General features: G+C 41.4%; 2 protein-coding genes across 2 annotated transcripts in view; both read left to right on the top strand.

Annotated features, from left to right (window-relative positions):
* Nucleotides 1-3: 3 nt before the first annotated feature.
* On the top strand, nt 4-5,152 carry PIF1 (PIF1 5'-to-3' DNA helicase; the record flags this gene model as incomplete). Its single annotated transcript, XM_009696033.1, has 10 exons — nt 4-16; nt 113-266; nt 825-939; nt 1,013-1,119; nt 1,571-1,710; nt 2,395-2,501; nt 3,308-3,395; nt 3,995-4,140; nt 4,564-4,755; nt 5,096-5,152. Coding segments are annotated over 10 exons (1,119 nt in total), but the record flags the coding sequence as incomplete, so codon positions are not given.
* A 9,113-nt stretch (nt 5,153-14,265) lies between these two features.
* Nucleotides 14,266-27,132, top strand: part of ST6GALNAC3 (ST6 (alpha-N-acetyl-neuraminyl-2,3-beta-galactosyl-1,3)-N-acetylgalactosaminide alpha-2,6-sialyltransferase 3) — a 178,688-nt gene continuing 165,821 nt past the window's right edge. The window contains exon 1 of the mRNA XM_009696034.1: nt 14,266-14,271. Coding sequence (XP_009694336.1) covers nt 14,266-14,271 — 6 coding nt within the window. The remainder of the gene's footprint in view (nt 14,272-27,132) is intronic.

The raw sequence follows: 27,132 nt of genomic DNA on the forward strand, positions 1-27,132 counted from the left end.
CTCCACGCCTTTGCAGGTAATGGTCTGCCCGCCAGTGAGGGGCTGGGACCTCTTGCTCCCTTTTCAAAGAGTCAGGAGCTTCCCAAAGCTTTGTTTTCTTCTCCCCTGCCAGGGATCGGCTCTGGGAAGGCACCGCTAGAACAGTGTATTCAGCTGGCAGAGAGGCCTGGGGTGCGCCAGCACTGGCTGGCCTGCCCGCACTTAATTATTGAGGAGATCTCAATGGTGGATGGCAAGTTCTTCGACAAGCTGGAGGCAGTGGCGAGGTAAGCAACCGTCAGGTCAAACAACTAATAGAAATTAATTTCCTTAAACTTCTAGGCTGCTTCCTTCTTCTGGTTACGTGAATGGATACAAGGCAACCACTGACAGAGGACTGGAAGGGAGCATGAAATCATAGCCAGCATCTGGGCAGATCTTTATCTTGAGATAGATTTTGATCATGTCCCCACTCCCTTGCTATGGCTGTTCTGGTTGCGGTTTCCATCTCTGGAGCCAAGTGCTACCTGTAGAGCTGAGTCCAGGACACACCTGTCTGCTGGGCCCAGCAGTTCTCTCTTGCAGAGAGAAGCAGCTGTGGTGTAACAGCTACCAAAGAACCAAGACTGGTAATGTTTTCTGAGGTGGCTAAGCAAAGCAAATTTAATGTCTTGTAATAGCATTGCTTAATTATTTGAGTTCTTTTGACACAGCTGAGGATAATGATCTTTTACTGCAGGTAGTGTATGTTTGAATATACCGGAAGACTAAGAAGTAACTTCTGAGACCTGACTGTGTCCAAGTCCTGGAGTGCATTCAAAACTTCTCTCTTCCCTCCTTTTCAGGGCAGTCAGAAAACGAGACGAGCCTTTTGGAGGAATTCAGCTAATCATCTGTGGGGACTTCTTGCAGCTACCTCCAGTCTGCAAGGCTAATGAAGAAACCAAGTTCTGCTTCCAGGTACACAACTGTCCCTAAACTCATTCTCGTACTTCAAGTCTGCCTCTTTCTTAACAAGAGAATGATTTGCCAGGCAAAAAGCTGGAGGAAATGCATCCACATAAATATGGAGCTGACCGAAGTGCGGAGACAGACCGACAAGAACTTTGTCTCGCTCCTGAGTGCAGTTCGTTTAGGCAGGTGAGAAACTTGTCTCTCTTTGTAATCCCTGCTCCCTACTGATGGAGCAGAGGAAAAACTTCTCTGTGCTCTATCAGGAATGCGTGGCTGGGGGCAATAGCTATAAATGCTGTAGTTAATGTAAGCAGGTCTTATATATGCTACTCTAGTAAGGAAGGACCCTTTCTAGGGTCCCTCTTTACAATTCCTGCTAAGGAATTCAATGGATCCTGAGCTGGCAGTGGCCAGGACAGGGCTGCGTCACACACTTGCACCACTCTCCAACTTTGTGTAGTTATCTTTCTCTGTCCTTCTCTCTAGAGGCCTGAGGCTCACACCACCTGATCCAGCTGTGCAGAGGTTACTACTGCTCTAGTCCTCTTCCTGACCACTTTAAATGTCAATCCCTTTTTCCTGGTTACCAGGTGCACTTGATCACTTTAAATGACAATCCCTTTTTCCTGGTTACCAGGTGCACAGAGGAGGTTACCAGACAGCTGATGCAGACTGCTGCTAACAGCTCTGAGCGTGATGGGATCCTGGCTACGCGGCTCTGCACCCATAAAGATGATGTAGAAGTAACTAATGAGAGGCGCTTGCAACAGCTATCAGGTGAACTCCTTGGAGGAAACAGCTGTCTTTGGGGCTGAGCTCTGAGTGGATGCAATGGGGATGCTGTGGTGTCAGGAGGAACTGGTGTTCTGCCATGCACAGCAGCACCAGTCCAAGCTGTGCGTGTTGGAGTTGAGCTGCCTAGGGAAAAAATTACCAGCTTTTTGCTTAAAAATCCACGCTGTTACTTCCTGGTGGGTAATAGACAGTGAGCTCATTGCTTGTTGTGAGGTAGAGTGCGTCACTTATTGCCTTCATACTCCTGCTTTTTCTTTCTTTAGCATCTCAGAAAGGCTGTGCTTTATCCAGCCATGACTTGAATTAAGGGCTATTTCACTTCTGCCTCCCTGTCTGGCCCTAGGATTCTTCCTTAGTCCTCTTTGGAGATCTGGTATTGGCAGCAAGTGAAACTGGTCATATGCTCAAAATGGTGACTGCTCAGTTCTTATTTGCTGCTGGTCTTTGACTCCTGAGCCTTCTCGTGCTCTGGGAGTTATGTTGAGAAGAGAACCAATAATGAGCTTTCTGCTGTTAGATGTGACAAGGTTTGTGTGAAGATGTCCCACCAGGAGAGCAGAATGGATATTAAGAGAGGGATTACTGTTAGAAACTAATGCTGAGCCTCCCGCAATGCTGTGTAGAATATGTTCAATGGTTGCAATTTGTTACGTCTTTCCTTAATAGGAGAAGTGCACTCCTTTGAGGCTTTGGACAGTGACCCAATGCTAGTGAAGTTAATTGATGCTCAGTGTCCTGTGGGTGGTAGAGTTGAGCTAAAGCTTGGAGCTCAGGTAAGCATGTGTACATACATTTGTGAAAGACCAGCAGATCAAATGGCATAAGAAAAAATAAAGGAATAGCAGATAAATGTATAGAGTAGATTAATGTATAGAATGCAGATTCTGTGTAGAATGGCTATGCTAGGCCAGCAGAAGACTTTGTCCGAATCTTTGCATCCTTTCTGCTTGGAATCTTACCCAGACAGAGAATTAGTTTCATTTGAGTGCGGGTCAATGTCTTGTGAACAGTGGTGACTGCTATGACTTTGACACACATTTCCAATCAGATTTAGAACCTTCCAGGTAGCAAAGGTGGTCCTTGCCTGCAGTCTGAGCTCCAGCTACAGCAGCCCTCCTGTGCTGTAAGGGTATGGCACAGCTTGCCAAATTTGCAGGACTGGGCACCTTGCTGGGAGCTAGGGCTGTCAGAGTGGAAAGGATGCAGGATTGTGCTTAGCAGCAGTACCGTTTGCCTTGGGAAGTTGTTTCTTAGGTGATCCCAGAATCTATATAAGTTTAGGCTGGTTGGTGTTTGGGGAAGGGGAATCTGTTCCCTGTATCTGAGCTCACAGCTGAGGACAGAAGCAGCTCAAGTGAAGTGTTAGTGCTGCAGAATGATGTAGTTGGGAATACTAGGAAGGAAAGGCAGTGAAATAGTTTAAATCAAAGAGGAGATGGTGCTCTATCCTGTGATAGGATGATGTGGCCATGGCTATATCAGCCTGCTGTGCTTATGCTTCCTGGCTAGAAGCTTAGCTGTAGGTAGCTGAACTGGCTGTAAAGCCAGTGCACTAAAGGATTTTTCTTTTTCTCTGTAGGTGATGCTAGCTAAGAATCTGGATGTGTCTCAAGGGCTGGTGAATGGAGCACGAGGAGTTGTTGTAGGATTTGAAAGTGAACAGAAGGGTAAGTAAGCTTTTTCATCTGTTGTTGAAGGAAGAGAAAAAAACAAAACAATTTATTATGGATGGCTGATGGCTTGTTAATTTTGTTTACTGCTTTGGTAAGAATAGTTTGAGGGAAAGCAGGAAGGAGGACTTCTCTGCAGTGAGAGGCTTGGGGCTGTCGTGAGCTGTAATGTCAAGCACTGTATCAGCTGTAGTTATCTATAGGGCCTCTTGTGTTTGCTTTTCTTTATTCTCCAGATGTGTATGCTTATTTGCATTTTCTGTCTGTTGAAGCAGTTCTTGGTGGTTTGGTGTGTGTTTGCTTGTTTTTCTCAGAATAGTGTTCTGCTACCTGCAATGTGTATTTTTCTCTACATATCAACTGATAGATTAACTTCTTTGGGACCTACTTAAGCAGGAGAATTAAACATCATTTCAGGACATCCTATTTACTGTGTGTTGGTTTAGGGTGTGTTTTTCTTTTGGTGTGGGATTTTTTTTCCTATTGCAGCCCTAAAATTCATGAAAGAAAAAAAAAAATATTCTTAGGCTGCTGGCTTCCTGGCTGCTGACTGTCAGGAATCCATCCCCGTTTCTCTCCTGCTCCCACTCCTACAGGGCTGCCTAAGGTGAGATTTCTCTGCGGGGTCACACAGGTCATAAAAATGGAGAAATGGGTCTTCAAAGGACCATCAGGAGTTCATCTAAGTCGTCAACAGTTGCCTTTAAAATTGGCATGGGCCATTTCCATTCACAAGAGTCAGGTGGGTGTTCTTATACAGCCGTCTATAGAATTTTACACTGCCATAAACCTTATTTCCTGGGTAAAATGGGAGGCAAACTGAAAGGCCCTTGCTCTGGGGCACCTCTAGAATATGTGTGTTTAGTTGCAGAGAAGGCAGCACTTTTTCTGCTTGTGATGCTTGTCTATAGGGCTAAAGATGGGCTAGCAATACTGCTAGAGTTTCCATAAGGGTGCTGCCATCGGTATAGTTGGTGTTAGACTATAAAGCAGCATTATTTACTGCTTGATGGCTGATCAACCTTCTTTTTTTTTTTTTTTTTATAAAGCCTGTACATCAAGGGTGGTACCTTTGACAGACTCGCAGGACAGCTTAGTGTCAATACAGCACAGTGTTCTTTTTTGTTTGATTGTTCTGTAACAAACTTCTCTGTGTTTTTCATAGGGTATGTCTTTAGATTGCGTGGAAATCTCCCTGTCCCGTGTCTTTGAAAGTGGGCAGGCTTATGTAGCCCTCTCCCGAGCCCGTAGCCTTGCAGGTCTCCGTGTTCTGGATTTTGACCCAAAAGTAGTGAGAGCTGATCCTTCTGTATTGCAGTTCTATAGACAGCTGAGACGTCATCAACTTCTAACTCAGGTAAAGAAAAATCTTGTGCTACCAAAACCTGCCTTGTGCAACCAGGATGAGAGATGTTTGCTCTGAGATGCTTCTTTTTCTTTCTAAGCAAGATCATTCAAACTAAAACTTGTAGTGGCAGGAGAGATAAAACTGCAGAGAGGGAATGTGGTGGGGCAGCTCTTGGTGGCAAAATATCTACTGGAGTGTTGGGATTGTATAACATTACCTGGCCTTCTGGGTAAAAGGATGGGTTGGGATCATTTGATCCTCTTCTTGCAGTAAGGACTAAAGGGGAAGTGGGCACACAAGAAATCTCTTCTGTATTTTTTTTTTCTTTTTCTCTCCCCCCTGCACCCAGGATTCACTACACACTCATTCAGGTGCTGATGAGAAGGAGAACTGGAAATGCAGCTGAGAGTGCTTTTCTGGCCTCTGTGAGGTGTCAGCACAGACTGCTCAGTTGCAGCAATCTTGCTATTGAATATATTAGATAACAGATAAAGTCAAAGGAATTTTTTTGGATGTTTGCTTCATTCAGCTGACTCTGGATGTGTAGAAGTATCCCCATCTTGTGTCTCTGAAATTTGCAAGGCTTCTGTACCCACTTTCTGGGTCCACAGCCTTGAGTACTTCTGTATCACAGATGCAACTTTAGCAAACAAAGTGACTGAACAAGGATGTACCTGAGGGACCTTCCTGTGCTTCTATCCTGTCTGCCTGGTTGCATTTTATTCTTGGCATATGTAGACTGAAACTTGTGTGCCTCTCTTCAAGTATACCACGGCTGAAAGAAGGAAGGTGTGTGTCATCTTTGCCTGGATGGATTGGACCTGCTCACAAGAGCTGCTGACACAAGGGAAAGCAGTGCTAAGTATCTGGAATACATGCTTGATTCTCCTGCAAGTGAGGAGCTGCCAGGAGCTTGGATATCACTTTATAGCATGCTGGGGTGTTCTTGCCTTCCAGATGCTTAACACCAGGAGGCTTTGCATAACTTCCTCCACAAGCAGAACTGTGAGAGTTCTACATTGCCTATTATGCGGATACATAACCTTATTATTAGTCTGTTGCATACAATAACACGTGGTGTTTATTTTTTTAACCTTCTGAGGTGAGCTGGCACTGTTTAAAAATAGGAGGAAGTTCTCCATCTTATATCCATAATTATGAAACTACAAGAATCATGAAGATCCACTACCCCGTTAGCAAGAAGGGAGTGAGAGGAGATGGGTGCTGGTGGGAGCCCCTCTTGTTTAAACACATGAGGCTGGATCAAGTGGGAGGGAGTTTCTGCTGGAAACAACACGTCTGACTAACAAGGTGGAAGTTGAATGTGCAATAGGGAATAATGGCCAAGGACATGTGAAGTGAGCTGTAACATCACCTGTTTCAGCAAAACCAGAGAAGAGCAGAACTGATATACTGTGTTTTTGAAGTCTTACAAAGACCAAAGCTTCTCCTTTGTATTTTAGCAAATTGCTTAAAGCTTAAGTAACGTCTACATTTAAAAATGTTTAATATGCAGGAATAATGTGAAATATCAACATCCAGCTGGAACTTGTCTCTTGCAGGGGAGTGTCTCTGTAACAAAGACTCTGCAGTTTGAGTGAGTTGAAGCCTTAAAGCCTCCCCTTAAAGCCAGGGAAGGATGTTGACTAGCCACTGGTTAATATAACAGAGAACAGATTTTGGTGGGATTTGAAAAGATTTTTTTTTTTTAAGTGAGGTTTGTTTCTTCTGGGCTTGAGGGGTAGAGTTTTAGAGGAAATAATAGTAGAAGAAAATTGTGAGAATTTTTCAGAGGTGTTTACTCTAAGAAGGGGTTCTTAATGTATTGGCACATTGTTTCTTCAAAGAAGCCTGATGGGGAGTAGATGGAAGTACCTGAAGCTGGAGCTGGAGCCTGTGGAAGGTGAGACCCTTCCCCTCACACTGCAGGCTGTTCCTGGCACTACCTCTGGTCTTTCAGACTCTCCATGTGTGTGTGAAACTTTTTTTTTTTAACACCACCTTCCAATCCTTTGAGCTGGACTTAAGCTGTTTGTCCCCCTTGGGGAGGAATTGAAAACTGACCTTCCCATGCCCACACCCCTGGGAAGGAGGATGCTGGCATGCTAAAGCATCACTGCTGGGGCAGATGAGCATTGAGGTGTGATTCCTTGGCCTACTGCTCCCAGAGCCTCCACCAGACCTGGGTGAGGGCCTGACCCCATTGCAGCCTTGTACCCACAGGGGAGCTGCTGCACGTGTCCCCACCCAGCCTGCAGTCTGTGTCCCCCAGCTGACTGGGTGGCAGTACCCAGCTGGGATGACTGTGAGCATGGGGGTGCTCAGGTTCAGCCCCTTCCTGCTGTGGTGGCACATGTAGAGTGCAGGTGTGGCAGGCTGGCCCCAACCTTTCCTTGGACATCTCTTGTTCCCTCAGCTGCACATCAGCCCTACCCTGCTCTGCGTCCTTGTCACACAACACTCTTGTCCTTCCCTCATGCCGCCATTCTGTGGCAGATGACCTGGCTGAGCCTCTGTGCTGTGCCACTCACGCTTCCTGCGTCGCTCCAGCTGGACCTCAACATGCATCCTCCACCTTTTGATGTGAATTGAGTTTTTGCTTTTGTTCGCCTTATTCTACACACCATCTGCTGACATTGTGCCCATCTTCCCCTTGTGCAGGTGGTCAGAGGCTGTAGGTGCCCTAATTGTCAGGGGCAAAGCTGTCTGTGCAGGCAGGGAAGCCTGGTGGGTAACCTAAAGGCTTGTATGCTTGGCCAGTGGGCTGGGATGGGGCCAGTTTGCACTCTTGTGAGCTTTTAGAGTATGAGGGCTTTGTGTTGCATCAGAGGTTGAGGTATGGGGTCTGAGATGCTCGGGGATGTTAGTGAGTTTTACTGTTGGGGTAGACAGTTAGGAAGAATGTGCCAGGCACTTGCAGTCATACACAATACATTGATTTATTGACAGATTGCATAAGAGTAATGAGATAATGCAGGTTCAAATCCTCTAACATCTCCTAAAGTTCCTGTACCACTGTAATGACAAGATAATTTAGAGTGTAAGAGGGCTGATTATGTACAGTGCAAATAAACTTTTAATTATGATCTTGTGAAGCAACTGCCTTAACCACAGCTTTCATGGGTTTAGGGACTGAAATCTTTCCAGTTGTATGGTTTGGGGTTTTTTTGGCGCCAATCTGAGGTTTGAGATAAGACACTAAATAGAACTTAAAGTTGGAAAGGGTAATAAATATTTCATATTAGTGTTAAATGTACATGAAATATTGTGGTTGCCTTCCCAGAGGTGGAGCAGTGGGAACAGAATAGCAGTGGCTTTTGAAGGGTTGGCAGCTGTCATGAGGCTGAAAGGGGTCCATCTGTGTAAATTTTGGATGTTCTTGCTCACTTCCAGCTAAAGCAGATGTAGGGATGAGGGCTGAGGCTGGAGACTGCTATTTAAATCCTAAAACGAGCAGTCGGGACAAATCTGAGCTGTCAGGCTCTGTCATGGCTCCCCTGCAGTCGAGATTGTGATGAGGCCTTTATTTGACAGAATAATGCTTCCATATATATGAGGTAAAAATCTTGTAATACAATAAAAATCCCTTCTTCTAAATACTCCTTAACATGTTAATTTTTCTTGCAGAGGGATATTAGTCTGTAGCTAGAATCCAGTACACCAACACAAGTGGGTTTTTTTTAAGCTTTTTTCCTGTGGTGACTGTAGTGAAAGAACACAGCTGCTCATCCTCTCATTAGTAAGCAAGATGAAGAAGAATCTGAAGACCAAGCAATTTTTTACATGGGGCCACCACAAGCTATCTTCAAAATGCCTGGTGATACTGTTGCTTTCACCTCCTGAGGCAAGGTGGTCTTAGCAGCTTGGATCAGGGAAATTCACATGGCTTCTGATGGAGCAAGTACATGTGCTATTGTCGGCTTATGCAACCTAGAGCTCACACTTCCGTGCTGCCCCAGGATGGATCTTCTCCACAGGCTGCAGTCCTTCAGGAAAAAGTCTGCTCCGCCATGGTCTCTCCAGGGGCTGCAGGGGAGTCTCTGCTCAGGCACCCAGAGCTCCTCTTCCCTCTCTGACCTGGGTGCTTGCAGGGCTCTTTTCTCACACTTTTTTCCTTGCTCCTCACAGCTGTGCAGTTTTCCCCTTCTTAAATCTGTTACCACAGAGGCTCCACCAGTGTCGGTGATGGGCTCAGCTGTGCCCTGCCGTGGGGCTGCTGTGGACCTGGCTGGGACCGGTTGGAACCAGCTGTGACAGGCACAGGGCAGCCCTGACTTCTCCTCACAGAGATTCCCGCCAATACCTCGGCACAGGCACCTGATACACCAAGTATCAAGTGTGTTAGCTTCCTCCAAAATTGCCTCTCTACCCTCTCCTGCAGATGCTTGTAACATTTGCATGGTGGGATATCCTGGGATACAGAGGTAAGGCTGGAGGCGCTGTGGTAGGTAAAAAGGGAAATGGCCGGTGACAGAGGAACTGCCATTTTCGTGTGGTGGATGGCAGGAGGTGGCCTGTGGTATGGCTGGAGTCCAGCTAAAATGAGAAGCGTGCCAAGAGTGCATGGCAGTGCAGCGAATGGCTGGGGTTTCATTACTGTACTCCAATAAATATGAGGAAATGAATATTGTCTCCCCACTTTCACGAACTGAAGAAAAAGTATTTAAACATGGCTTTTGCCTTAACTTAACTGCAGCTATAATTAAGTGAATTAAACTACAAGTTTGATTCATAATTGGTATTTCTGTTACCACAAAGTACAGCCATTTTCTTTTCAAATACATTAAGCTGTAAGAAACTGCTTTGTATCAGCTAAAGCTTCATAATACATTTATGTGTTATTGGAAGCATAATTCACATGCAGAGTGTTATTAAAACTTTACCAGCTTCCAGTTTAAATCTTTGTGCAGTGATTTAACTCCCTTCTCATTCTTTACGTGACATTTTCGTAATAATTAAACATGAATATATCCTTACAGTCTGTACACAGAAGTCCTGTGGTGTGCAGGAAAGGCAGCAATAGTCCTGTTGGTCTCAGATACTGTAACAAGATTGTGTCCATGAATTAAATCTTCTGATCCAAAATTGCTCTGAATAGATCAAACAAATGCTACTTTTAAGTAACGGAAATAAGGTACATTATAGGCTGCGCTATGAATGCTAATAATGTAATTTTTCTCACAGATTTTAAAAATTTCTCATTTTGTATTATGCCACTCCATGACATGCAATTGTCTTCTGCTGCTAAATCCTAAGCAGTTCTATTATTGGCATAAGAAAAGACCTGAATTACCAGAGGTTGCATTTAGATGTGTAAAATCTCTCTCTCGCTATTTCCTGTGTGATTATTTTACGCTTGTTTCTATTACTGATTATAAGTATGTTGGATGGAATTTTTTAGCTAAGCCATTGGCTAGTATATAATCTATGAAATCTGGTTATACAAGCAAAGTAAGTTGAAAACAAGTCTAAGAGTAAACTTCTTCACTTATTATTGAATACTGTACTATCTGATTTTTTTTTTTTTAAATCTGTTATAGTGTTGATACAGGGGGCTATCAGATGTGACACAGAACCTGTGAGAGGCCTTCTGGAACTGCAGCTGGAGGCTAGGTAGGCACCAAGAGAGCATCTTAAATGGTACCATGTGCCTATGTGTGGGCAACAGAATTAAGCCTGTAATCACAGAATGGCTTGTTGGAAGGGAACTTAAAGCTCACCTAGTTCCAACCCCCCTGCCATGGGCGGGGACACCTTCCACCAGACCAGGTTGCTGAAAGCTGCATCCAGCCTGGCCTTGAACACCTCCAGGGATGGGGCATCCACAACTTCTCTGGGCAGCCTGTTCCAGTGCCTCACCAACCCCACAGTGAGGAATTTTTTCCTAATATTCCCTCTTCCAGTTTGAAGCCATTGTCCCTTGTTCTATCACTAGGCAGCCTTGTAAAAAGTCCCTCCTTGGCTTTCTCCCACAGTGAGGAATTTTTTCCTAATATTCCCTCTTCCAGTTTGAAGCCATTGTCCCTTGTTCTATCACTAGGCAGCCTTGTAAAAAGTCCCTCCTTGGCTTTCTTGTAAGCCTCTTTAGGTACTGGAAGGCTGCTCTAAGGTCTCCCTGGAGCTGCCTTATCTCCAGGCTGAACAACCCCAACTCTCTCAGCCTGTCTTCATAGGAGAGGTGCTCCAGCCCTCGGATCATCTTCGTGGTCTCCTCTGGACTTGCTCCAACAGGTCCATGTCTCTCTTGTGTTGGGGTCCCGTACTGCAGGGGGGTCTCACCAGAAAGGAGCAGAGAGGGAGAGTCCCCTCCCTCAGCCTGCTGGCCATGCTTCTTGTGATGCAGCCCAGGATACGGTTGGCTTTCTGGGCTGCAAGTGCACATTGCTGGATCACGTTGAGCTTTCAGCCAACCAACACTCCCAAGTCTTCCTCCTCAGGGCTGCTCTTGATCCATTCTCTGCCCAGCCTGTATTTGTGCTTGGGATGCCCCAACCCATGTGCAGGACCTTGCACTTGGCCTTGTTGAACTTCATGAGGTTCGCACGGGCCCACCCCTCCAGCCTGTCAAGGTCCCTCTGGGTGGTATACCTTCCCTCCAGCATGTCAACCGCACCACACAGCTTGGAGTTGGTGGCAATCGCTCTAAACAATAACACATTTGTACTACATTGTTTATTAGAATCTTTTTGCAGGATAGTAGAGGTATGATAAAGATGCCTCTGACAGAAATTTGATTAAGCTTTTATTATTTTTTATCATATGAAATTTGGCATTTTAGAGGGTTTTATCATTTCTTAAAATATGTGTTTTTTATCAACAGGTAGGTGAATATGTATATGAATCACACCTTCTGTCTACTCTTCCCAAGTCATTAGGCTCTATCAGTTTTCTGTAGGTACATAATACTAATTTTTTTTCAAATTATTATTAACAGCCTGAGAATTATAGGGGGATTTGCCCAGACTTTCAGTTGGGGGTTGGGAGTTAATCTAGGTCTTCAAAGATTCTGGATCCTACTTTGCTTGTTGAAAGATCTGTGATTCCCTATCATCAAATATCAGCTTAGAGAAGATATAACATATTTTGCAGATGATGCTAGATATTAAAGTGAAAATGTAAGTAAAGCTTCTTAAGATTATTCCAGTACCTAATAATTCACAAAAATGAGGCAACACATATTTTAATATCTTCAGCTGAAGGCTGGACAGACTCATTGAATATAATAAATCAAATATGAAAAACACTCATATGGATTAATATAAGAATAACTTTGTTTAAAAAATGGCTTTTAAAATTTGTAATTTATCTTGGAAGTTGTACCTAATGATCATCTTAGTGTTTAAGTTGTTCTGTGGAAACATTCCAGGTAAACTACTTTCATGTTTGTGTTGGATTAGCAGGACACCTTGTAATAAAATATTTTGCCATAATAGCATCAGGTACTTTCAACTGATGCTTTGCAATACGAAGTAAATTTTTAAAACAGATTTTGAGCAATGAGCTAGTGTTTAATTGCCAGAATTTCAATGCGTAATGCATTAGGTAGAGGGATGTTACCAGCATGAATTTAATAATTCAGGAAGTTTTGAAGTAAGTTTGGGTTTTACATGTCTTTTCTCCAGATGAAAGAGACCTTACAATAACCTCCTTAACCATTTTACTTGTGATAGTAGCAAGCTATGGCTGTTTTAACATAAAATCCACCCTGAAAATAGAACACATCAGATGATTCAGTCAGGTCAAAATGACATAAAATGTTGTCCTTTTGTCTTTGTTAGCCATAATAATTGCTGTCAGCTAAGCTTCTGGATAAATATTATACATCTTCCTTTTGTTTTAAAAATAAAGGATAAAAATTAGTCAGTGTACAAACAATCTCAGTTCATGTAGAGATAGAATATTACTTTTGACAGATTGCTGTGTAGTCTTGTGCACTCTCATATCTCAAAGTAGTACAAGGTCAAAAATATTGTTTCTGATGACCTATCTATTTCAATAGAAATATTGTCAAAAGAAATGGTAATCAGATTTTGACACTTGTCCTGGCAGTGTCATCAAGGGCCTCCATAAAATATGACACATTGGAAACATCAAGCAAAAAGTCGTAAGTATAGTGCTCATTCAATGCTTCCATAAGGTATAGATCATCTTACAGTGCTAAGCTTTGAGATCAGGGCACTAATATGAAAAAGAAGTATCAGCCCCTCAGCTCCTTGACAACCTTTGCTATGGGTTTCAGGAGATTTTTTTTCTTAAAACCATAAACGAAAAAGAAGGGGAAAGGAAAAACAACAAAAACATTTCTGGCCTTCAGTGTGACTTGAGGCATTTCACTGTCGATGGAAACCAGGGCTAGAGGGAACCTCAAGCACAAAAAACGCATTTCATGGAATCATAGAATCATTATGGTTGGAAGAGACCTCAAAGATCATCAGGTCCACCATGCCTGCTAAACCCACTGAACCATGTCTCGAAGCACCACAAATAAATGTTTTTTGAACATTTTGAAGTTCTTCCCAATATCCAACCTGAACCTCCCCTGGCACAACTTGAGACCATTTCCTCTTGTCCTATTTCATATTGCTTTTCCTGCAGCAGAAGGAGGCCTCAATGCAGAAAGAATTCTGCACTATACCAAGTTGTAACAACTCCAAGTAGGTGTTGGGAGCAGGATGTCAAACTAAGGCGAAAGCTGTGTCAAAAACTGAAGGTGAAGAGAGCATGTGACATCTGAAAAGCTGTGTCTAGAGCCAGAGAAACTGAAGCATTAGGAATACATCTACCTCAAGGCATGCAGGTCAAGTAGTTTTAGAACAGTTACCAAGTATGTTTCCAGATTTGATACACCTATGGGCCTTTGGGATAGCTAAAGCTGATGTGGTCAAAAAGTATCTGATAGAGCAGAGGAAGTCGCAAGACCAGTACCATCCTTTAGCACTTTCAGTCTTACTGTGGAGTGGCTAGAAGTATAACAATAGAGGTAAGGATGCCTAGGAAGGAGGGCTAGGAGCAGCACTGAGGTAGAGCCAGTTAGTAGAGCTTGCAGTGCTTTGATGGCCATAGAAGGGAGATAAGCTCAAATTAAAAAGGAGCTGCTGGCCATGTTCTGTGCTGCAGAATGAGTTTGTCAATTCACCTTGAGGCACCAGATAGATGTGCAGTCTGTTCAGAAGCCATTAGGAAGCATTATGGTGAAGCTAGTGCTGAAGGCAGCCAAATGACTATAATCCTTGTTAGATGCATACCAGTTCAATGAGGTGATGATAAGATATTCCCCAAAAAAGTCATGGCAAGGGGTGGATGCATTGCATATACTATCCGAACTACAGTGTAGACAACTTTTTAGAACAGAAGAAAACCTAACAGCATGCTTCAGTATATCTTTTTTGGCACTCATGAAGTATGTTTTGCTACAATGGACTGTTTGGGGGGCGGGGGGGTGTGGAAAGGTGTTTCCAGCATATTTAAGAGGTGACAAAAGCTAGGTGTTACATGTAGGTATATAGAATACATGATATGATGACGGTATGTCCACAGGCTGGTTACGTATTAGTAGATTTCAGCCCAAACAACTGGAAAAAGACATAAAAAACTTTATAAAACTTACCAAAAGGGAAGAGGTAACAATTAGTATGGCACCTAGATGGAGGAGAGGTTATTGCAAAGGAAATGAGTTTAGATTCTGCAATGCTCCCTTTTCTTCAAAAGGTTCTATTTTACTTTTACAAGTATGGAGCCCTTCCATTTTATTTCCAGAGCACAGTCAATGAAGCATATTTTGTCTCTACCTCTCAGTTCCTAAAGACCTCATCTTGCTCTCACCAAAATATTTGCTAGAAATCAAGGGTGAATTCTTTGCTTAGCATGCTGACAGGGGAGATAACTGCTTTATATCTGCTTTTTGTCCTTTCTCTAAGGTTTGGCTGGGAGTTCCTTGTTTATTTTGAATTCCAATCAGAGACATCTCCATATTTCAAAGAGAATATTGTTGTGCTAAAACCCCAAATCAGTATACTCTCTATAGTGAAAAACCAGCTACATTTTTTCAATATTTGTTTTGCATTTTTTCCAACAACTGAGGGGAAAAAACACTACCTAACAAGTATTTTGATAGAAAATGCTGCTCAGGGAAAGGTCTTTAAAAACCTGCTCTTCTTTAGGAAAGAAGAGAAGTTGATCTGATTATTGAACACTCAAAAGTAAACAGTTGCTTTTTTAAAAGTGTAGGATTGATTTCTGTCTCTAAAACATGCAGTTTCATTAAAGAGAAGATAATTGATGATATAAGCAGGTGGAGAGTCCACATTTTGACCTTAAATGCTATGTAAGTGACACACTGTCAGATGAAAACTGCGTTGCCTACTTTAGCTGCATAAACTTTGTTAGCAGGGTGGAACCTGCTGTTATTTTCTATCAAATAAGACTTGCAAAAATCAGTTCTACAGCTTATAAGCACTATGGAGGCTTAATTGTCTCCTTATGCGCCATTTGACAAATATTCTAAACATTAACAATCAATTAGCTACCAGTGTGCCAGACTGTTCCTTAATATGGAATGTTTGCTGTGTCTTAGTTTTTGCTTTGAACAGGTATTTTCATAGAGCTGGCTCATAATGTCTCACAGTCTCAGTGCAATCCCAACTAATCATTTTGGTTCTTAGGCCCTTGACTGCCTCTTGGAGTTCCTTTGCCAAGGAGTTCCTTCATAACCTCTCAGGGAATATGACATGCACCTGGACCTGTAGAGATGTCAGTGTGAGACAAGTCACGTGCAATGCCTGAAGGATGTAATAAATATTACATGCAATGCAAATTGTGTTGACAGAGATATCCAAGGGAGTGTGGAATTCTTATCTAGCTATTTGAAGGACTTTGTATGGAAATGAACCACTGGTAGTGCTGTAGGAATTGCCATATTGCATCAGATCATCAAGTTTGATTTTGTGCCCTTAGCAATGCCTGCTGTTTGATAATCTGCTTATTCAGAGAATGAAGGACTACCCTTCTATGAATATGCCCATCTAAGTCACTCAGAGAGAAGGGATACTTGTTCAGGGAAGAGGGGTAGGCTCCTTGATTTTTTTTGCAAGCCGTAACCCCCTTCCCTGAAAGATGAGATTACAGTATCCTGGAAACACACACATCAACACAGATACAACAGGTCTAATTACTGCACTTAAAAAAAACCCAAAAAACAAAAAACAAAAAAACAAAAAACAAGCTCTCCAAATATTTTGTGTCCATTTCTTTAACTATGGCTGGAAGAACTTTTCACCTGATCCATGTTTACTCATCTTTAGTTTATCAGATATTTTCCCTGTACACCAGCAGAAGGGAAGCATAAATTTCTTAGCACATTTCATTTTCAAATGCACCAGTTAAAACCCTTTCTTTAAGTTGTTTAATGTGGCTAGTGTTTAGAAAGACATATGCATTCTTTTGAGTCTGGCTGGCCTTCTCCTGAGTTTCAGTTGGGGCCCTAGCTACTGAGCAAGGTGCATCAGACTTGTACAGACTGTAGCTGGGAGCCTGCACGCACAGAGTAAGCTGTGCTGTTTTCAGTCTGGTCAGACATAACCAGTGTTTAGACATTTTCTAATTATTCCTTTTCCTTCAATTTTTTACAAGGAACATTCAGGACATGTAGGATCTATAGTTCATTTCATCCAAATTGATGTCGAATCATGTGAGAAGCTATATATATAAGAATTAGACTATCAGAGTATAGTTTTCTCTTGCAGTTTTCAGTAACAGCTGTTTAAAAACAGTAATAGCCAGTGAAGGTATGGAAAGACACGTGGAACTTAGGGACCACTAAACACAACGTTGATTAAATTCATAACAAGATCACCTCCTGTTCAGGAAAGCTTGCTCAGCCAGCCACAGAAAAGAGGAAAAGACATAGATATGTACCCTGGCTTTATTTTCAGTACTCGAATCTTGTGTATTTCATCCTCAAGGTTCAGCAGTGTGTTTACACTAAAGCTTTATTGGGATCTGTATTATTGAAAGCCTGTTCTGGAGAGAAGCTCACAACACATTACCACAGAAATCACCTCTGGCAGTGGAAACTTAAATGCAGCTTAATTGCATAAATATAGGCAAAACTCAAGGCATCTACATATTGCAGCAGGGAGAGCTTAAAATAACATATTCACAAACTGCTCAGTTCTGGTAACAGCTGATAACTAGCATTAATGCATAATACAGCAAAGCAATTATATACATTTATATCCATCCCCTCTCCACAAGGAACCAAAAATGTTGTTCTTTCAGAATGTTTGACTGCAGTGTATGAGACTCGACTAGACATTGGCGTGATGATGTCAACTATTTAATTGGGGCTTTAGCACACTAGCAACTTACTTATTGCAGTATTTGGGACTTGGTGACTAGGGAGCCATTAAAGATTATCTTTCCTGAAGAACTTGAAAATGGCATGTCCTTTCCACTTGCTTTCCCCTAAGCCTTTTCTTCTGAGTATCCTATTTACCTTTTGGAATCTCCTTGTTTTCCTCTGTATCTGGTCTCCGAGGGGAAGCTTATCTTGGAGTCATTCTCCCAGGTTAAGTACATTGCCTCCATCAATTTCTCTAGCCAGATGAAAGCCTCTACTTATCTAAAGGGGTTTCAGGCTGTATTAACTTGTGCTTTTTCTCCCTCTACAATAGACTGCCTGCATTCAGAAGGCAACTGCAATCAGGGAGGTGTTGAGAGTTTACTGCTTGAAAGGTCTACAGTGTGGGTCATGCTGCAAAAAAAAAAAAGTAGTGTTTCACGTGGATGTCCAGTGATTCTCACAGGTTCTGGGAGCATCCCACTTTCCAGATGTGTACATTCCAAATTTTCTTATTAAGTGATAGGAAAGGTGGAGACACCCTTATCTTAAAAAAATTGGAAGAGCTAGAAACTAGTTCTTTCTCCCAATTTTATGCTCTGCATCCAATAGAATGGGACACTTTGTTGCTGCTGCATACCGGTTATGGTTCAGTTCACTCAGACTCTCTGTATTTCTAGAAGCAGAAAAAAATTTTCACAATAGAGAAAGAGCAGCAGGATACAGCTGAGGGCAATGCCTGCTGTTATATGGTCTTGAGGATGAGGAAGGGTAAAGGAAAAGTTAAAAAAGAGGCTAAGCATTGAATCTCTCCAGTCTGTCAAAATAGTCTGAAATACACTGCTTCATTTTCACGTTTGTGGTGATTGTTGATCAAGTCCTGAGCCTGCAGTTTGACACAACTGGGAAGATGCTAATTTACAAACTGAAAGAGCTTGTAATTTTTTGCTGGTGTTTAATATACATGTATTCAGTTCCTCCTTCGTGGTTACCAAAAATACCAAGCTTTATTCACATTTCCTTTATGGTTGGTAAGGGGAAAGAAAGGGTGACATGGTTTTAGTATTTAGTAAGCATTTAGTGTTTTAATACTGTATACGCTGCATAATGAAGCACCTTGATAGAGCTGTAGCTGTCAGTGGGTAAGGCAATTACTATGCAAGGGCATAGAAACATTCTTGAATCAAGACTCTGCAATAAGCTGTCATATTTATAGGTACTAGAGAGAATATATTTCATAGTGAAATATAATTTATTATATTTATGCAGATTTAGAAATTGCTGAACAGCTGGGCAGTCAAGTTACAGGGTTGTATATGTGGGTATCTACTCATGCTTTACCTTCTGCAGGAGTGGAAGAATTCCTACACCGTTTGTTTGTAGAGGTGGGTTCTACTAGTTGGAGAACATAATAGCCTTCCCTTAGGTATTCCCATCAAGCATCTGTTCAGCAGTCACCCTAAAAACCCAGCTCTGAAATGCTACTGCACCACTTATCACTTTTTCCCTCTCCACAAATATTTCTCACCCCTGGATTCTTAGAGTGCTTAGTTTTATGTCCTTCTGAGCAGTGGGACATGGAGAAGATTATTTTGTTGGCTTCAACTTGTTTTTCCAGAATGCTTGACTCTTACTGACAATCAGTGTCTTCCCTTCTTTCATCCCACTGTCATGCTTTCTGTGCCTCAGGATAGTCTTTAAATCAAAGAACTCAATCTTCTGATGTGCTGATCTCCTACCATTCCACCTGGCTTCAGTTGGCATTGTGAGTACTCAGCACAACTCAAAATGAGTCTCCAAGTGTGTAAGTGGTAGCATGTGTTCTTTGTTAGCACTGACTCTGGCTCATTTCTGATTTGCAGCTTTAGTAGCTTTGAACTTTCTTAGGTCACTGAATAACAATTAATTTTGTATTAGAGTTTATGATTGTATGGGAAAAGCTTTGTCTTGTGAGAGACAAAGGGAAAGGATATACTGAGTTTGAGTTTCTGTTTGTTTTACCCTTCCCTTCATGTTACCCTCTAAGTTAGTGACCTGAAGGGTAAAGGTAAACTGTTATACAGAAGCAGAAAAATATTTTGTTTTATACTCTGTTTCTATGATGGGATGAGTTGCTCATCACTAGTATTTGTACAGGCTTCTTGAATTTGAATTCAGAGGACTAACTGGGGTTGAAATTTTCATCCTATGTTTTCCTAACATAATTTTCCTAATGTGTCCTGTTAGCCAGATCACCACCACATATGACCTGTAACCTAAGGCTGACCAGGACACTTTCTAAATAATATTGGCTTAAACGTGTAACTGCTTATGTGAACAATGACACTGTAGCAGACAGGCCTAACATGTCAAGACAATCTCTGCAGTTCTGTGGTCATATAGTGAGGTTAAATAAGCTGAAAACTATCTCTAGGTCTAAGCTTCCTGAGCCAGATATTCAAGATTCACATGAAAGCTACCAGCTTGCTTTGAGAAATCTCTTCTTTGCCATTTAAGACTCTGAACTTAGGCCTCTAATCGGGCTGGCAACTGCAGGTAGCCAAGGGTGCTAGCTGCAGCTATATGTGCTTGCTCCTAGAGGCCAGCGTATCTCAGAAAGCTGGAAATTCAATGCAGTGACAAGTGGAAAGGGACAAAAAGGGATCCTAGCAAATGTCCAAAGATAACACTGATCAGACCAGAAGGGCACTCAGGCATTATCATTTTACAAGGATTTTTGGAATGCTGTGAATTCAGCATAAGCAGGAATACTAATGAGTACAGCTTACCACAGCATCCTTCTGGGACATATGAGAGATGCTTCTGAAATCAACCCAGGATAGACCAACTTGCTGGTTTCCAAATAGATCTTTTTAATACAGCACCAAGTCAGTTGTCCAGCAGATTTTTAATTTTTTTTTGAGCAACCTGTTCACCCAATGGTAGAATTGGCATGGCAAAAATTCTCCCTGATCTGTGCTTTCAGGTAAGTTGACAATTAAGAACTCAAAAGGCAAGAATATAGAGTGCATTGCTAGCCTTCCTAAGGTTCCTGTGAGCAAAGGCTGCTCATGAGGTATGCCAGCTAAGCATGTTGGTCTGCTTGTCTCAGCTATATTCCCTTGTAACCCAGCACCATTGTTTCTGCAGGAGTTACTTGTTTTGGCATGCTACATAACTGCAGTGTTTCAATCACATAGCATAAAGGATGTAAATTAATGGGATTTTACGTTCTTTCAATAAGGTGTTACTGAAACTGGAAGACCACAGCAAAATGGCAGCGGGGCAACTGTCTGTAGCTTTATAAAAGAGATGGTGGGATGCACAATAGCTGTAATGATTGCCTGCTTAGCATACACTAACATAATTCATCCTCACAACAACTTCGTCCTATGATGAAGGCAGGTTAAATGATGTTGCAAACATTGCTCAGAGAGAGAGATGGCACTGTAGTCCTCTAGCTGTGACTGCCAGTAAGGACAAACTGTGTGTGGAGAAGCTGGGGAAAAAAGCAACCTTTATTTGCCGTCTTTTCCTTTGTGTTTATCTATTTCAGCTGAGAGCAGTGCCTTCTAACTAAACCAAGGTAATTTCAGAATGGAATAAAACCAGCATGGATTCAAGCGAATACATAAAAGATGGGTTGAGGTTCCTACACCATAGAAACATATTAGAAAAAAAAAAAAAAGCTCTATTTCTGCCCCCTCTTAGTCCCCCAAAACATCCTTTATTTGCATTAGAAAGGCTTTCTATTGTAGTGTCATGTGAGCTGTGGTTATCTATCGAAAGAAAAAATCAATGCATTAAGTTCAGTGCTTGGGCTATTTCTTGTCCTCCGTGACTGCTTGTGGTGGTAATGATAAAAAAAAACTTGGCACTTCCAAAGCAATTAATGTCATTAATGTGCTGTAAAAACAATTATTTAAGCTTCCCCAGGAAAAACAACTCTGTCTTTTGCCTCCCACATCTTTCCCTTTTGTAGTCAAATTTTCAGCCCTGCAGATCTGCAAGACAGTTTGTATGAAAGAATTTGGGAGAGATTCTCTTACGTAGCAGGTACAACTGGCAGGGAGGGCAAAAAAAAGTCTTTATGTTAATTTTTCCACTTACCTTTTGGCTATTGAATGGACCAAAATAAGGTAAGTTAGGGGCTAGTTTGGTGTATGGCTGACTCCACAGTGATTTTCTGTGGGTGGCTTTGTGGTTAAGGACAGCATTCAGCACTGCAAATGCAGCCCCAGATGTGCCAGCCCTGCAGGAACTGGGTAGGCTTGTTTAATCTGTCCTAAATGACTCATTTATAGAGGACATTTTCCTCCTGTGTGGTTGAAGCTCCTCTAACATCCAGTTATCTTTCCAGAGGGGCATGTGAGGAAGTGAGGTGGCCTTGCTATGTACAGCAAAGTTGTCTTTGCTAAACTTGGGCAGTTTCTGAACTTGAATTTGAAATAAGAGTTTCTCACAGTAGCTATAAGAAGGTGGTCAGCTGATGGCATCATCAGCATAGTTTGATTACCTAAATTAGATTCCAATTGTCCACCTTGGTTTTCTAGCATCTACTTTAAAATTAAATTAAAGGTGAAATGAGATACCAAAGGTAGTCCCAGCAGTAAGCAATAAATGAGAATGGATTTAGATTACGTAAATCTAACATGATGGAAAGAAGAAGCCAGTAGGTACAAGAAGGAAAAGAGATCCTGATTGGAGGAAGTGGCACAAATGAGCTGTTTGTGCCAAATCCTCAGATTAACTCTAACTGGAATTGGGAGATGACACATTGCACAGAATTAAGGCCTAGAGCCACAGAGGTAGTTAGATGTCTGACTGTGGTTGTAATAAATTAGTTATATGCCTAAATACCTTTGAAAATCTGGTCCTTAAAATGCTTAAATGTGTACAGCTGTTGTAGAATTTGTAAACCTCCCAATAGTTACTAAAATGAACAGGTAGGACATGACAAATACATTGGCTTTGACAAAATAGCTGTAGAACAGAAGCTCTGGCTAGGTGAGTCACAGCTGCCTTGTGATTACCCAGGAAAGGGTGGGGTGGTTTGTTTACTACTAAATGCTTAACAAGCAGGCTGACCTCTACGGCTGATATAGCTTTAACCTGGGTGTGAGAGCTGCTTACTAAATGGACAGCTGTTCACTCAGGGTTTGCAGTAAGGAGAGCAAGTTGAGAGTTTGTCTGATGTCAGGCAAGTGTGGAAGGAGTAGCATGTGCTCATTAAGTGTTGGTTCATAAATGAAGCTGTATTGATGAGGTGTTATCAGTAGAGTTTCTGTTCTCAAAATATCGTGTGTGTAATGCTGGCTTTCTAATACTAACACATTTCAGAATATCTTTGCTTGTTTGGGTTTTGCTGTCTCTAAAGCATGCCTAATGCTTCATGGTATCTGCATGTTCGGGATAGTAAATGCATGCTGTATTTGTTTACTTTTTTGGAATGACTTTTTTTTTCTTCATGCTCACTAGAAACCCTTTGTCTTTGTTTTAAATTATTGAACTAATGTGGACCTTTGAAGTGTTATGAGAATTAGTTTAAGTATTTGTACAGTGCTTGCTTTGAAGATGTAGAATACTATTATTTAAGAGCTAAGATTTAAATATGGGCTGTGAGGAAAGTGCTGTTGTCTGAATCTTCAGAGGCAGCATGTTAGATGACAATGAGTTTGTTATTTAAAGGTAAAACAAAAGCCATGGAATACTCTTCCAATGTATGAACAGTAAAAAAACCTTCTTAATGACTCTGTAGAAAATAATATTCTACTTAAAAACCTTTAGGGCTCGATATGGATTAGTAGACTTATACAGAATATGTAAGGGATTGTGATGGGAACAGCAGTCAAAGCCCATCACTTGGCCTGAGACTATCTTTTGTGTCACTACTGATGCCAGAAGTAATTGACACCTCATAGTTTTTTGTTGTGTTAAATTTTGATCTATGTACGTAAAACAAATGAAACAAACAAAACCTTTACTATGTGCACTACTACTCGAAGGACAAGGAAATACAGATGGGCAGACCTTAGATGGAAAGGTTATAATTTTTCCTCTTAATGAAATATTGTTCTGTAGAACTCTATAGCATATATACGAATGGGTTAAAGCATTCTGCTAAATATATTGTCAAAGCTTCAGAAAACCATCACAATTTAATTCCAGCTTTCTTCAGCGGGGAATACAAGTTATAGATTTTGGTGTTGTATTCTATGCAGCAGGCATAAAACCCATCCTGCAAATTTCCTTCCATTAATAAATAATTATAATGGAAACGTAATACTATGTGTGCATACGGATTGATGTGTTTCTAGTTTTTCCTCTTTAATCAGTGACCATCTCAAAATCTGCCTGAAAAATAGTACTGATGACTCTTACAGAACGTGCAATAAACATTTAAAATATTTTCTCTGTCAACTTCTTATGCAGACACATTTCAGAAGGTTAAAAACTTTAAGTATGAAATGCCGCCTTCTGACTTGAGTGGGGTTTTTTTTGTTTGTTTGCTTTGTCTCCGAGAACTCAGAATATTTCAGACTAATCTGAAATGCATTTTTGTGTTCCCCAAGCAAACTGCAAAAACAATTATTTGCATAGCCCTGGCCTTAATGTATATTATCTGCTATTGTGTATTCTCAGGAAGACAGTACTCCTCTGTGCTGGCACGTTTTCAAACAGCCTAAGTGACATCTTGTATCAGTTTGATTCTGTGATTTACTATTTCAACATAAAGATGGAAGCAAAATATATTCTATTTGTTTCAGCAAGAAGCTTTGTTTCACATAGTAGTATTTTACTATACTTCATATGACAGAGAATAATCCTTGTAACACATTACGAGTAGGATTTGTAAGGATGTTTTAAAAGAAAGGGAAAAATATGTTCTCAAAGGGACCAGCACTTCTAAAGAGAACAAAAGGCCAATGAATAGCTGTTTAGGATTTCTGTTTCCTTTTTCTTTACCTTTCCCAAGAGATTTTTACAAACTTATTTTGACAGAATATGATTATCAGCACTGTGAAACACACAATGCCTATACCTTGCCAAAAATGTGATGCCATAGTGCAGAAGCTCTCAATAACAAGATATATTTTCTTTTCTGGAGGACTCATTAAATCATAAAATGGAGTGAAAATAGAATTTAATAATAATTTAAGCACTATTTTTGCTGATTAGCTAGAGAAACAGATGCATTATGTGACAGTGTGCTGGATTTGGAGAACTTGTAATTAAGTGTTGCTGCATGAAAACATCCGAGGATGGCTAGCACTGGGTAGAAAGCATTATATTAGCTAGCAAAGCCAGGTATCAAAATAAGGAGAACTATATACAGCATGTATATATTTTGTACTTGGTAAGCTAATCTTTGATCTTTATGACGGCTGTTTTTCATACAAACAGGGGGTTCAGACTCCCCCTTAGTTTCACTGCAAGTTTCAGTTTGAAATTACGAGTCAACATAGATGATCTAACTTCCTGTGCTCTGCATCTGGTAGGTAAGTAGGTGCACCCTTTATGAGGCTTTGGCAAGGTGTATCTGGAAAAGATGGTCAGTATTAGAAGTCCTTTTTATGTAGTGCCAAGAAACTCATTCAGAAACTGGTTGAAACAGGCTGTTCCATGGCCTGGAGCAATGACAGGAGAGTACCATTGTGGTAGATAGGCAATGGTGCAATTGTTGTGTGTGTGTTTTTTTTTTTTTCCCAGGGTCTTGCTTGGCATTGATTACCGTAATATTTCAGTGCTTCCTAAACATTAAGTGTCTTGTATGCAACATGCATTGCTTTGCCAGCTGGAGCCAACAATAAAAACTCCTATTGGAAGTACTTGTAGGAAGAGGAGAACACTGTTCAAGCTTCACTGATGCGTGTGGGTGACTTTTAAACACATCCTAGTTTAGCTTTTCAGAGTAAAGCAGATAAACTCCAAACTTGCTTGATAATTCAAAGAAGTATGCAGAAACACCTAACAACCTTAACATGGTACAAAGCAGCACTATAAATATGAAGAGGGTGTGAATTTTGATTTCTTTTTTTCTGATCATTTGCTTATTGCAATGCAAGTCATTGTTATTTACTTTCCAGCACTGTGTTGCATGATGACCAATAGACAACACTGTGCCATTAAATTGCTGCACATTAATTTTAGCTATCTGTATTCATATTAATATGTTTAGGTAATTATTTAGCCCTGCATGCAGTCACATCACAATTTGTAGACTCACTTGTACAAATATTTATCCTCGTACATGCCAAAAAAAAAATTAATGCATCGAGATTGGTATGGTGAAGACCCTTGAGAGTTAAATGTATATAACAGAAGAGATGTTGTTTAATGGCAAGATTGAGAAATGATTTCACAACAAATCATCTTATCTCTTAGGCTGTGCAGGGAAAAGGGAACTGATGAATAGCGACAACCAGGAGCTAGCTTTGCTTTAGTTTGGAACTGAGAGACTTTATATAAAGGAGAATGTCACAGGTGTACACCCATATAGAATGCAATACAATTATTTGTAATCCTGGGTATGAAGTACTCTATAAATTACTTTAGTGATGGATGGCCCTAAGTTAAAAAGAAGGTATTAAGGTAAAAGTAAAATCAAGTTGGCAATAGCTTTTATAGACTTCAGAAGTGATCAGCCTTCAACTTCAGAGGTTTAGCTGAAAGTGCTGGTACGGAGTCATGGGGAGCTTGAGGGTATGTTGAATGGCTGTCAGCCTGTGCCGACAGACCTGGTCAGGCTGTACACTAGCCAGTTCATGTAACAATATAGCTGCAGTAGTGAAAATTAGCGACCTTTGGTGTTCTGATCGCTGGTATAGAGCGAGGCCAGAGTACTTTTTTGACCTTCGCTCTTCCCAAGACGTATGAAAACTACTTTGTATTCCTAGGCTACCTGTGGCCCCAGCCAACGTGAGCAGGGACCCCTCGCCAACAGATGGTTGCCTTCACTGGTCTTTACTGATATCCTTGCCACACAGTGGCCAAGTTCAGCATGTGAGATGGAGGATGCCCCCCTCAATGAAGAATACCTTAAAGCAAGGGTTGCTTGTATGTCCTCTTTGAAGGTTTGAACAACCTCTGGCTGAAGAGGAAATTGAACAAAGGTCTCCTGTTCCCTAGCAGATGTTCTGTAGCTGCCTATTATGCAGGAAGTAGGCAGCAATACCTCTCCTTCCCATGTTTTTAAGGAAATAGATTTTTACAAGAAAAGTTGCATCTACTCTTGGCAGAGGGATGCTGGATTCACAGTGGTGGAGACATGTTCTGTGACTGCAGAAAGTGCTTTCATGAGATCTTCAAAGATACGGCTTTTGAAGTTTTGTAACAAGCTAAAGGCATTATTTTAGGGGGCGGGGGACACTCATTTAGGAAGTACAATGGAAGCATGTTGATTCCTGCAATAATCACTGTCCCCTCCTGCCTTCATTCTGGAGACTAACATCAGTCGATTCAAGGCTACTCAACCTCTCAAAATAGCAGGAAGACATGTAACTGATATAAAATATTACCACAAAATTCAGTAGTGGGAGAAGAGAAAGTGCTAGGATTCAGTTTGGGGCTTTGCTTTCAGGTAAGAGTCACTTGATTACTGAGGAGCAGAAGAGCTGTAATAGGTGAAGGCAGTCATCTTTCCAAAGAAATAAATTGTCAAACACTTCCCTATGAGGGTATGAGTGTTCAGCTGGGGGAAAGGAACTCTGGAAGTAATTCAATTAGTTATATAAGTATACACAACTATTTATGCTCTTCCTACATGGACTATGCGGTAAATGGAGTCCATCCAGCATGGCTCAAAGGCTTGCTTGTTTGTTTTGCTTTCGTCAAATTGTAAGGGTCACTTGTAAACTCAGCTTCAGAGAGCTATCACATGGAGAGTTTCTGGCAAGCAATGGGAAGACACAGATCACAAATCTGAAAATGCTCATCAATGAGAGTCTATTTCTGATCTGTTTCTTAAGAGGACAGGAATCTTCAACTCAACACCAGAGTGTGTGAGGGACAGCAATGGGGGAAACAAACAGATAGTATTCTTCTCAAAAAGCCTTCCCAGGGAAGATGAC

Source organism: Cariama cristata, unplaced genomic scaffold (genome assembly GCF_000690535.1).
Source record: "Cariama cristata isolate BGI_N322 unplaced genomic scaffold, ASM69053v1 scaffold10642, whole genome shotgun sequence".
NCBI classification, from domain to species: domain Eukaryota; kingdom Metazoa; phylum Chordata; class Aves; order Cariamiformes; family Cariamidae; genus Cariama; species Cariama cristata.